The sequence below is a fragment of the Sminthopsis crassicaudata genome, chromosome 4 (genome assembly GCF_048593235.1).
Source record: "Sminthopsis crassicaudata isolate SCR6 chromosome 4, ASM4859323v1, whole genome shotgun sequence".
NCBI classification, from domain to species: domain Eukaryota; kingdom Metazoa; phylum Chordata; class Mammalia; order Dasyuromorphia; family Dasyuridae; genus Sminthopsis; species Sminthopsis crassicaudata.
Genome location: NC_133620.1, coordinates 308,928,744 through 308,941,472, shown reverse-complemented (window position 1 = coordinate 308,941,472; position 12,729 = coordinate 308,928,744). Strand labels below are relative to the sequence as shown.

Here is a 12,729-nt window from a genome sequence, read left to right as displayed (position 1 = left end):
ATTATAATAGTTCAGGTAAGAGAGAAAACTTGTGCAACGATAACTATATGACTGAAAACATATACACGAGGTGATGAGAGATAGAAATGATAGGATTTAACAAAGACTTGGGGGAGGAAGGGTAAGGAATCAAGAGAATTATTATTCTTAGTATTCCAAGATTGCATTTGAGTAACTAAGATGATTCTAGTTAAGATGGGGAAAGAGATGGGTTTGTTGCAGAATATATTGTGTTATATTTTATACATGTTGAGTTTGAGGTGTCTATGGAGCATATAGCTTAGAATATTTAAAAGGAAGTTGTTGGGATATAAGCAATGGATAACACCAGCCCTGGAATCAGGAGGACCTGAGTTCAAATCCATCCTCGGATGCTTACTGTGTGACCCTGGGCAAATCCTTTAATTTCAATAGCCCCCCCAAAAGAAAAGGGAAAAAAGTTGTTGATGCAGTCTTAGAACTCAAAACTAGAACTATAGATCTGGAAATTATCTGCATAGAGATGGCAATTTAATCAGGACAACTAATGGAATCACTAAATAAGAGGTTTTTTTATGTCATATGCTGGAATCATAAGGAATACTTATTATCAGTATGCACCATAAAAATGAAGAGCCAGCAAAGGAGACTAAAAAGAAATGGTCTGACAGATAATAAAAAAAACAAGCCATCACTGTCAGAAAACCCAGAGAGTATACAAGACATTAAGTACCTGCTATCTATATGCCAGACATTGTGTTAAGCATTGGCAATACAAAAAGAAGCAAACAATAATTCTTACCCTCAAGGAACTTACAGTATAATGGAGGAGAGAACATTAAACAAATAGATACAAAATAATCTACAGACAAATATATACAAGCAAGATAAATAGGAGATAATTTAAAAAGGGATTTTAGTTGAAACTTAAAGGAAGTCAGGGAGGGCAGTAAACCAAACAGAGGAGGGAGAACATTCCAAGCATGGGAATCAGATGGAGGAAGGTGTGAAAAGCCAACAGATTGTGATCAGATGAGAGAGTTTCAGAATTCTTACACGTGAAAGGGTTACATTTGTGGGTGATTACAAGATGAATGGTATGATCATCTTTGTATGTGACTGATGTAGGATGGGGGAGTAGCGCATGGGAGATGAGTAGGTTGAGGAACTGAGTGGTTAGGGTATTTGAGGAAAATCAACATGCCTGTTGAAGTCTTTTAAGCAGAAGCTGAGGACCTAGAAAAAATAACAACAAAATTCATATGGAAGAACAAAAAGTCGAAAATCTCAAGGGAATTAATGAAAAAAAAAATCAAATGAAGGTGGCCTAGCTGTACTTAATCTAAAACTATATTATAAAGCAGCAGTCACCAAAACCATTTGGTATTGGCTAAGAAATAGACTAGTTGATCAATGGAATAGGTTAGGCTCACAGGACAAAATAGTGAATAACTATAGCAATCTAGTATTTAACAAACCCAAAGATCCCAACTTTTGGAATGATAATTGATTATTTGACAAAAACTGCTGGGAAAACTGGAAATTAGTAGGGCAGAAATAAGATATGGATCCACAATATCTTCGACATAGAGAAGATCTAATCCAGTTCCAATTGATTAATGATGGACAGAATCAGCTACACCCAGAGAAAGAACACTGGGAAATAAATGTAAACCATTTGCATTTTTTTGTTTTTCTTCCCAGGTTATTTTTACCTTCCAAATCCAATTCTTCCTTTGCAACAGCAACAACAACAAAAAAAAATTTGGTTCTGCACACATATATTGTATCTAGGATATAATATAACATATTTAATATGTATGGGAATGCCTGCCATCTAGGGGAGGGTGTGGAGGGAAGGAGGGGAAAATTCGGAACAGAAAGGATGCTGTAAAAAAAAAAAACTACCTATGCATATGTACTGTAAAAAAAAAAATGTTATAATAATAAAGTAAAATAAAATTTTAAAAAATATGGATCCACACTTAACACCATATACCAAGATAAGATCAAAATGGGTCCATGATTTAGGCATAAAGAATGAGATCATAAATAGATTAGAGGAACATAGGATCGTTTACCTCACAGACTTGGAGGAGGAAGGAATTTGTGACCAAAGGAGAGCTAGAGATCATTATTGATCACAAAATAGAAAATTTTGATTACATCAAATTAAAAAACTTTTGTACAAACAAAACTAATGCAAACAAGATTAGAAGGGAAGTAACAAAACTGGGAAAACATTTTTACAATTTAAGGTTCTGATAAAGGCCTCATTTCCAAAACATATAGAGAACTAACTCTAATTTACAAGAAATCAAGCCATTCTCCAATTGATAAATGGCCAAAAGATATGAACAGACAATACACAGAGGATGAAATTGAAACTATTTCCACTCATATGAAATCACTATTGATCAGAGAAATACAAATTAAGACAACTCTGAGATACCACTACACACCTGTCAGATTGGCTAAGATGACAGGAGAAAATAATGATGAATGTTGGAGGGGATGTGGGAAAACTGGGACACTGATACATTGCTGGTGGAGTTGTGAAAGAATCCAACCATTCTGGAGAGCAATCTGGAATTATGCCCCCAAAAGTTATCAAACTGTACATACCCTTTGATCCAGCAGTGCTCCTACTAGGCTTATATCCCAAAGAAATACTAAAGAAAGGAAAGGGACCTGTATGTGCCAAAATGTTTGTAGCAGCCCTTTTTGTAGTTTTATAGAAACTGGAAAATGAATGGATGTCCATCAATTGGAGAATGCCTGGGTGAATTATGGTATATAAATGTTATAAAATATTATTGTTCTATAAGAAAAGACCAGCAGGATGAATACAGAGAGGCTTGGAGAGACTTACATGAGCTGATGCTGAGTGAAATGAGCAGAACCAGGAGATCATTATATACTTCAACAGCAATACTGTATGAGGATGTATTCTGATGGAAGTGGATATCATCAACAAAGAGAAGATCTAATTCAGATTCAATTGATCAATGATGGACAGAATCAGCTACACCCAGAGAAGGAACACTGGGAAATGAGTGTAAACTGTTTGTACTTTTGTCTTTCTTCTCAGGTTAATTTTACCTTCTGAATCCAATTCTTCTTGTGCAGCAAGAAATTCAGTTCTGCACACATATATTGTATCTAAGATATACTATACCACATTTAACATGTATGGGATTGTCATCTAGGGGAAAGGGTGGAGGGAAGGAGGAGAAAATTCGGAACAGAAGGCAGTACAAGAGATAATGTTATAAAACATTACCCATGCATATGTACTGTCAAAAAATTTATAATTATAAAATTAATTTTTAAAAATGGTTAAAAAAAAAAAAGCAGAAGCTGAGGAGGAGAAATTGTAAATCAAGCAACAAACTCATCAAGAAAGGAAGAGAAGTAGCCCCAGGGTCTTAGGACAGTGACTACCAGAATTTTGTTTGGATGATAGATATGATAGCATGAACCTCAAGAAAAATAGGTTATTGAGTGATGAAAGAAAAAGAAAAACCTGGAAGTGGAAGTAGGGAGAAAGGAATACTCCAATCCTCTCATCCCCCTCGACTAGTGAGCTGAAGAGAATTAGCCAATAATGGAAAGGGAGACCAGGAAAGCTTCATCAGAAGAAACCCAGGTTTTAGTTAGGAAATAACAATGTGAAATGCTGCAGAGAAATGAGAAATATGAGGATTGAAGAAATGTCATTCAGCTGGCAAATAAGAGATTATTAGTAACTTTGGAGAAACAGTTTCAATTTAATGATAAGGTCATAAGACATATTTCAAGCAAGAGGAGAAGAAAGGTAGTCATTTTTTTCAAAGAAAGAGAAAAGAAGGAGGGTCTTTGCACAAGAAGCAAAAGCAATTCCAAGAGAATCTTTAAAACAAAATAATTTTATTTTGTTTTTTGTCACCTTTGGAAGTCTGCTCATGCCTATGGACTCTTTAGAATTATGTTTCCAAATATATTTAATTACAATGGAAGCATATCAAATTATTTAATTAACTGTTAATTACAGTTATTTTTAAAACAAATTTATAGATCCCAGATTAAGAATCCCTGTTCTAAGAGATAGTCTCCAGGGGAGTACCCCCAGAGATCTTAGCTTCAGACTAGTAAACATGGCATTTTATTAAGTCAGTGGTTGCATAGAGCAAAAATGGATAGTTAACACTTTAGATGACCAAACCAGGATCCAAAATGACCCTGCTAAAGCAGTGCTCCAAATTAAATAAAATTGAATTTAATAAAAATAAATGCGAAGTTCTACACCTGTGTTTAAAAAAAAAGAAAAAAAGAAAAAACCTCAAAAGCACAAGTATATACTATCTGTTATTAGACAACAGTTCATGGGAAGGAGAAAAACTCAATATGAATTTCATATTGTATGATACTATTATACGATGTGACATGATACAGAAATCAAAAAATTTCTTTCATTTGGGCTACATTTTAAGAAAGCCATAGTACAGAACTAGAAAGGTTATAATCCTGCTTATAGGAAAGTTGTAATATACACCCAGTGAACTGTGGAACTGTGTCCAGAGGAGGGCACCAGGAAGGAATTTTAAAATTTGCATAAAGCTGCTAGATGATATAGTAAAGAGAGCCCCAAGCCTATAGGCAGAACTGCATTTGAATCCTGGCTGAGATTCTTACCATTTAGCTATATGACCTCCTTATAAGTTATTGAATTCTGTATCTTCAAATATAACATGTAGTTAATAATGGGGCTTATCTCTTAGGGTTATAATGAAGATAAAATAACATTTATTTATTGTTTATCATTATTATGATAAGATGTCAATTGAAGGAACTGAAAGAGTTGAAGATATGTTTAATCTGAATAAGAAACTAACACAATGCTTGGCACATAGGCACTTAAATGCTTATTGACCAACTAAGGGAACATCTTTTCTGTCTTTGAGGAAATAACTGAAAATCTATTATTTTGAAGAGGATGAACTGTATTTGTTCTGCTTAACAGAATGCAGAAGTAGAAAAAAAGTATAGATGTTTTATAGAGACAGATTTTGATCTCACTAAAATGAGAAAATTCTTCCTAACAATTTCTATTGCACAAAATTCAATTAGACCATAATTGGATGTAATAGATTTCTCTTTCCATAGATCTTTAAAGAATGTTAGATGACCATTTGGTCAGAATGTTGTAAAGAGAGTTCCTGTTTGAATGAAGATTAGACCAATTAGAATCTGAGGTTCCTTCTAACTCTGAGTTTTGGTATAAATTACAATTCTTGAAATTATTGTTTTTGCCCCTCAAAAAGATTTGATTATGTGTTTCTATAATACTTAAATACCAAAATTGAAATAAAAAAGTAATTATACTTTTGTTTATACTTCTATTCCCAAAACTAGTGATGTATTCAAGTAATTTCTCATGTCATGATAAGAGGAGTTAACATTATGAAATTGCTAGACATTATTTAAACATACTTCTGAAATGAAAAAGTTGCATTTTGATAATGACTACCTCTCACTTTTGCTTGCAAATAGTCCAACTTGATGAAGTAGAGAAGGTAAGACCTGTATTCAGATCCCACTCATCTGAATCTGTGATTCATACAACATTGCAGATTCAGGGAGCCAAGATGGTAGAGAAGGCACTCTCAACTTTCTAAGCTCCTTTCATACCCTCATTACTAATTACTAAATTCAGCCTCAAAATATAGCACTTGACTGGTAAAATTCACAAACATTGGAAGTACAACAATTTACCATCCGAAGATAATCTGAAAGATTCCAGAAAAAGTTTGTCCTGAGCAGTGGGAGCAGACCAGTATAAGCAGGGATAGAACCAGAGGTCAGCATACAGAGTGGGGTGGGGCAGTCTCTGTGACTGGAAAATTTACAGGGTGGACTCTGACCACAGGTTCGGCTGCTCTGCTTTGGTTACAAAGCAGTAAATTAGCAGAGAAATTAAAGCCAAGGTAGAGGGTATGGTAAAAAAAAAAAAAAAAAGAAAAAAAAAAAAAAACGCTAGGACCTAACAGGATCTAGCCATACCCACCCAAAACCAGAAGTAAGTGACACAGCACATACCACAGCATATCTGTGCAAATGCATTCTGCACCACAGGCTTTCACCCAGGCAGTCACAAATCTGCATGGCAGGGGATTGCAGCCCCAGGGTAGCCTCTAATCTTCACAATAGGGGTCTTAGCCTGGGGCAATAGAACTTGTGCTGCAGAACTGTGCTCCCCAGGGCACAAACAAAGTGCCCTGAAGGGATATTTGCAAGGCAATTGCTAATACCCACAGCAGGCTTTTGCCAGGGGTAATGATACTTTCCTGCTCAGCCTCTAGCCCCAGAGCAGTCGCTAACCCTCACAGCAGGGCTCTTCACATTCCACAGCTCAGCCTGTGATACCCAGATCTGAGTCACTTCCAATGTGGAGCTTTTCCCAGAGCACTTCGCAGCTCAGCCACTCTTTGCAGGCAGTTGGCAGGATAGCTACTGTCTATATATCTATCCCTGCTCTGCAGAGGAAGCTAGTAACCTCCTTGCCCTGAAGGCAAACCTTAAAGGATTTAAAAAAGTGATTAAAAAGCTAAGTGAATGCTAACCATCAAGAGTTTCTATATAGAAAGAGAACAGATTTTCAACCCCAAGAAGACAGTCTCCAGACAAAACTGCAAAAAGGGATGTAACTGGTTCCCATAACACAAGGCTCTCCTAGAAGAAACTATAAAAAATCTTTAAAAAGAGCTAGAAGAAAAATGGGGAGAAGAAAGAGACGTTGTGCAAGATAATAACAACTTCCTGAAATGTTGAATTGGAAAGGTAAAGAACTCCCAGGAAAATAGGATTTGTGAATTGGGAAAGATAAAGAACTCCCAAGAAAGTAGGATTTGCGAATTGGAAAAAGAAAATAACTCAGTTAAAAAAAAAAAAAAATATATATATATATATATATATATATATATATAGTGAAATGGAAAAAAATTCCATAAAGCAAAACAACTCATTTAAAAATTCAATTGGACATATACAAAAAGAAGTTTAAAAAAGCTAATGAAGAAAATAACTCATTAAAAATCAGAACTTAACAAATAGAAATGAATGATTCAATGAGACATCAAGAGAGTAAAACCAAAAAAAAAAAAAAAAATGAAAAAGTGAAAAATTAGAAAAAAATGTTAAACTTCTACTTGGAAAAACAACAGACCTGTAAAATAGATCTAGGAGAGATCATCTGAGGATTATTGGACTTCCTGAAAATTATGATGAAAAAAAAGAGCCTAGATATTATTTTACAGGAAATCATCAAAGAGAACTACCCATATGTAATAGAATCAGAAGGTAAAATAGGAATTGAAAGAATTCATCAAACACCTTCTGAAAAAGACCCTAAAATAAAAACTCCAAGGAATATTGTGGCTAAATTTCAGAACTATCAGACTAAGGAAAAAAATATTACAAACAGTCAGAAAAAAAAAAATTCAAATACCAAGGAGTCACAATAAGGATTACTCAAGATCTAGCTGCTTCCACATTAAAAGATCGAAGAGCCTGGAATCTGATATTCCAAAAGGCAAAAGAACTTGGAATGCAGCCAAGAATGAACTACCCAGCTAAGCTGAGAATTTTCTTCCAGGGAAGAAGATGGACATTCAATGAAACAGGTGAATTTCATTTGTTTCTAAGGAAAAAACCAGAACTAAACAAAAAAACAAAACAAAAAAAATTGATCTCCAACCATAGGACTCAAGAGAAGCAGAAAAAGGTAAAAAGAACTCTTGAGAACTATACTTCTGTTGTGGATATACATGTATGGAATACATGTATAATTTGATTTTACTGATTTAACATAAAAAAGGAAAGTAGAAATGGAAAGGGAATAGTATCAATCAACAATGCATGTTACTTGTGTGATGATAGGTCCATCACTTCTACTTTATTCCTCAATTTCCCTATGTACAAGATGAGAGTGTTTGACTCAGTTTTCTTTATATTTCTTAATTTAATTCCATGATATTGTATTTTATATCCTTTATAATGTTGGTGAAATTGTGAACTGATCCAACCATTCTGGAGAGCAATTTAGAACTATGGCCAAAAGACTATGAAGCTGTGCATATCCTTTGATCCAGCAGTATCTCCCAAAGAGATCATAAAAGAGGGATAAAGACCAGCATGTACAAAAAGGTTTTAGCAATTTTTTTTGTAGCAGCAAGCAATAGAAAACTGACTGGATGTCCATCAGTTAGGGAATTTATGAATAAATTAGAATATATGAATATAATGGAATATTATTTTTTCCTGAGACAATTAGGGTTAAATGACTTGCCCAGGGTCACACAGCTAGGAAGTGTTAAGTGTCTGAGGCCAGATTTGAACTCAGGTCCTCCTGAATTCAGGGCTGGTATTCTATCCACTACACCACCTAGCTGCCCCTAGAGAGACTAATGCCAAGTGAAGTGAGCAGAACAAAGAAAGCATTGTACACAGTAACAACAAAATTATGTGATGACCAACTGTGATGAACTTGGCTCTTTGCAACAATGAAGTAATTCAGGGCAATTCCAATAGATTTGTGATGGAAACCACATCCAGAGAGAGAACTATGGAGATTGAATGTGGATCAAAGTATAGTATTTTCACCTTTTTGTTGTTGTTTGTTTGCTTGCTTCTTTTTCTTTCTCATGTTTTTTCCCCTTTCAATCTGATTTTTTTTGGAGTAGCATGATGAATATAGAAATATGTTTAGAAGAATTGTATGTGTATAACCTGTATCAAATTGCTTGCTGTCTTGAGGAGAGGGGCAGAGAGGAAAGGGAGAAAAATTTGGAACACAAGATTTTGCAAAGAGGGATGTTGAAAACTAGCTTTGCATGTATTTCAAAAAAAATACTATTAAAATGAAAAAAATTCTACTAAAAAAAACACCTTTGTATTCTGCTCAGTACATAGGATATTTCTTTGATGTAATTTTGAATGGAATTGAATTTTAACTGAATTTTTCAGTTACTAGACATTTTCTTCTCTCTTTCATTCTACAATGATCAGGCTTTTGCCTGAAAATTAATCAGTCATTATGAAATCAAAAAGTTTCCTGTAAATTTCTGTTACTTCTCAGTCAATCAGCTTATATATCACAAAATATATAGTAATTTTTACCAGGTATTTGTGTTAATTATCCTTCAATATCTTCTAAGATGGCAAACTAAGAAAACCCCTTTTGGAGGTAGTAGATTGTTTGCACTTTTTTTGATGCCTTTTATTCTTTCTGAACTACTTTCTCACTCATCCCTTGTAACAACACTTAAGGAAAATTAGTGAACACAATAGCCATTTCTGACAACAGATACAGTGTTTTTCATCTCCCACCTCTCCAAGAGAAGCAAGAATTTTGTGCTCATTTTGAAAAGTTCAATCCCATGATCACATTTTGAAACTAACCCCTCTACCCCAATTCTGTCACCTCTAGGCATTCAGCATTGTCTTCCAGAAAGCTGTGCAAAAGACTGATCCCAATAAAAATCTTCAACAGAGAATAACCAGTTTGATTGATAATATTACCTTTTCTGTGTATCAGTACACTATCCGGGGGCTTTTTGAATGTGACAAGTTGACTTATATCACCCAACTCACCTTTCAGGTAAGCACAAAACTTAATTTTAGGATTTTTTGTTTTGTTTTGTTTTGGGGAGGGCAAAACTGTCTAGTTTTGGCTTGAGGTACTATGAAAGTAGATTTTTTTTTATGTGTATAAACAGCAAGGACTCTAACCATTGGACATTTTTATTATTTATATAAATATATATATATACATATAGATAGATAGATAGATAGATAGATAGATAGATAGATAGATAGATGTAAAGTACAAGCTAGCTCCCTAGAGGGCCTCAGGGTCATCTGGAATCAGGATAAATCAAAGTCTTTGGTCTTTAGGGGGAGAAGTGAAAGAAGCAGGCAAGCTGTCACATGGCTTGCCAAGAATGTATCCTGGATTTTGGAGCCCAGAGTCTCCAGCCTCTCTCTTCCTTGTCCAGCCACCAAGTAACTATGGCCTCTCTGCTTCCCTTCCCCTCCACCTCCAATCCTTGCCTAGGATTATCTTAACACCAAACATTCATCAAGCACCAATGGTGAGGAGAGCCATTATTCAAATATATGACTAATAGAGTCATGTCACATGAAATAGGTAATTAGCCGTAAGTGCTCTATTGTCTGATTCAAGCACACCTTTTTGGAGTTTCAGCCTTCTACATATGTATATATCTACATTTTTTTAAAGTGTTTGCCTTGATCATAGCCAGAATGCTCAAGTCATTAGACAGAGGTCTCAGGCTGAAAGGTCCAAGCACACACCATCTTATGAGATAATAGGACTTTGTGTTAGGAGGAATTCTAAAGATAATCTAATGCAATGTTCTAATTTTACAAAAAAAGACAACTGAGGCCTAAAGAAGTAAGATGACTTGCTTATGATTACCTAAGAGTAAGGACCAAAGCTACCTGTTATAATCCATACTCTATGTCCAATCCACTCATATTCATATATTCATATATTCATGCCAAATGGATATTATAATATTTTCATCATGCTACTTTATTTATGGTACATATTATATTTCCATACTAATGAATACTAAACCTACACTTTGCAACTCTTTTTTGCTTTAGGCCCAATGATCCATAAAATCATAAATAGTAATGCTAGAAGAAACTTTAACTATTATCTTTTCCACTCTCTTCACTTAAACACATTTTGTAACCATGATGCCTATTTAAATTTTATTTATAAACTTTTTTCTTTCTTAATAATAGAACTTCTATGAAAATCCTACTCCTATAAGACAGGGAGGTAGCATTGTGTTATCAAGGTATATTCTTGTTGGCAAGTCCTACCAAGATGGAAAAGTTGCAAATGTGAGGCTGCCAATTAAATGTATATGTTATATATATAGACCTGTTAGGTTCTTATTAAGTGCTAAGTCGGTACTTAACAATTCTCTAGTCCACACCTTTTGGTTCCGGCCTTTAAGGGGAGTTTTACACCTTTGAACTTCTGGGGAGGAGCTTACATGTTTAAGAGGAGCAAGTTCATTGGTTGAAGTATTTTTCCCACAAGCCCCTGAGTTATTCCACGCCCATTCTCTGGGAGGATAAAAGAAGCAACATTGGGCCTGGAGGGTGAGTCTACTCTAGGTCAGAGTTGGGACGGCTCTCTACAGGAAGAAGAGTCTGGCAGGGAGATTGAGTTGAGACAGCACATCTCCCCCCAGAGAGCAATCGGCAGTTTCTGGAGACAACAGAACATTACATAGACCAACTCTAGTTAAGCTTAAACCTGAAGGCTGAGCATTAACCAATTGACAAGCATTTATTAAGTGCCTACTATATGCTGGGTATTATGTTATATGCAATGAGGATAGAAAAACGAAAATTAAAATTAGTAACCCCAAGAAAAAGGGAAAAAATTCCTAAGAATCATCGTGTCAGGTTCCAGATTGCAACAGCAACAAAATGAAGCATTGGTCACTTTTTTCCAGTTCCAAATAATTATTTTTTTTAATCTATAAATTACATTTGTTAATAGAACAATTAAAGTTCAATCAAAAGGACATGAAATGCAATATACCTAACAAGATTTCAGTCCGAAACAAATACCAGAACACTAATTCTAAATGTGTGTCCACATTGGAAAGCATTTCAGTATTCTTTATCTACTTGCCTCCATGCTTCATCAGGACACACAAACCAAGCCACTAGCTTGTATTTTAAGACCCACACAAGGATTCAGAGATTCTGCCAATATCCCATCCTCATCAATCCCACCATCAATCTATATTATTTTGCAACAAGAAAGACTGTCCTGCTACCTGAAGAGTGGTTTGAAATTAGAGAATGGAAAATTAGGTTTCCTTTTGCCTGGGGTAGTGATTAGGTTTGGGGGCCAAAAGGTTATAGACCATGTATTGCAAAAACCTATCCTTCTCTCCCCTGCGGTGCAAAAAGTGTCAGATGCTGATTTACCTCAGCCCAAGAAAGAAAGAACAAAGAGAAATCAGTGAAGCTGCCCCAATTCTAAAGAAAATTTAGAAATCCAAAAACCCAAATCCATTCATTCTTCCTTCCTCAACTACTTAGGGTTAGTTCTGAGTTTGAAGGGGAAAAAAATTTTTTTTCCAGTATGAGAAGATACTAAAGCAGCTTTATAGTATATCGATGGAGCTTTTATATATCTATAAAAGGAGAAGTAAAAAAGGAAGGAATTAGGGAAATATATTTAAAAGCTAAAATGATTTCAAAAAGATTACAAACTTCTCTAAATAAATTACAAGAAAATGGATGTTGATTGAACACTTGATGAAACACAAAAGCATGAAGAAATATCAAAAACATAAGAGAACCGATTAGATGAGAATAAATATCAGAACTTATGGCTCACATAGCAGAAATAATTAACAAAGTAGAAAAATGTGGAACTACAATGGCAAATCTCTCCAAAGAAGTTAAAGAGAAAACAACAGATTTGGAATATAAATATACTTAAGTAACAGTGTCTGGAGGAAGAAAAACAAAAGGTAAAAATGCTAAATTTTTAAAAATCATTATCTCTCTAGGAGCAAAAATCATTTTCAGGAAAACAATTCAGAAAGAAAACTTAAAGATCATAGGCGTCATTAAAAAAAAAGAAAAATCAAAAAATCTGAAAATCATAAGGCATTTAATAATACAAGAAACTCCTTAGAATTTATAAAT

At 34.7% G+C, this 12,729-nt stretch overlaps 1 protein-coding gene across 1 annotated transcript in view; it reads left to right on the top strand.

Annotated features, from left to right (window-relative positions):
* The window catches only part of DNAH9 (dynein axonemal heavy chain 9), a 572,299-nt gene that overhangs the window by 465,323 nt on the left and 94,247 nt on the right, over window positions 1-12,729 (top strand). The window contains exon 57 of the mRNA XM_074264740.1: window positions 9,446-9,616. Coding sequence (XP_074120841.1) covers window positions 9,446-9,616 — 171 coding nt within the window. The remainder of the gene's footprint in view (window positions 1-9,445; window positions 9,617-12,729) is intronic.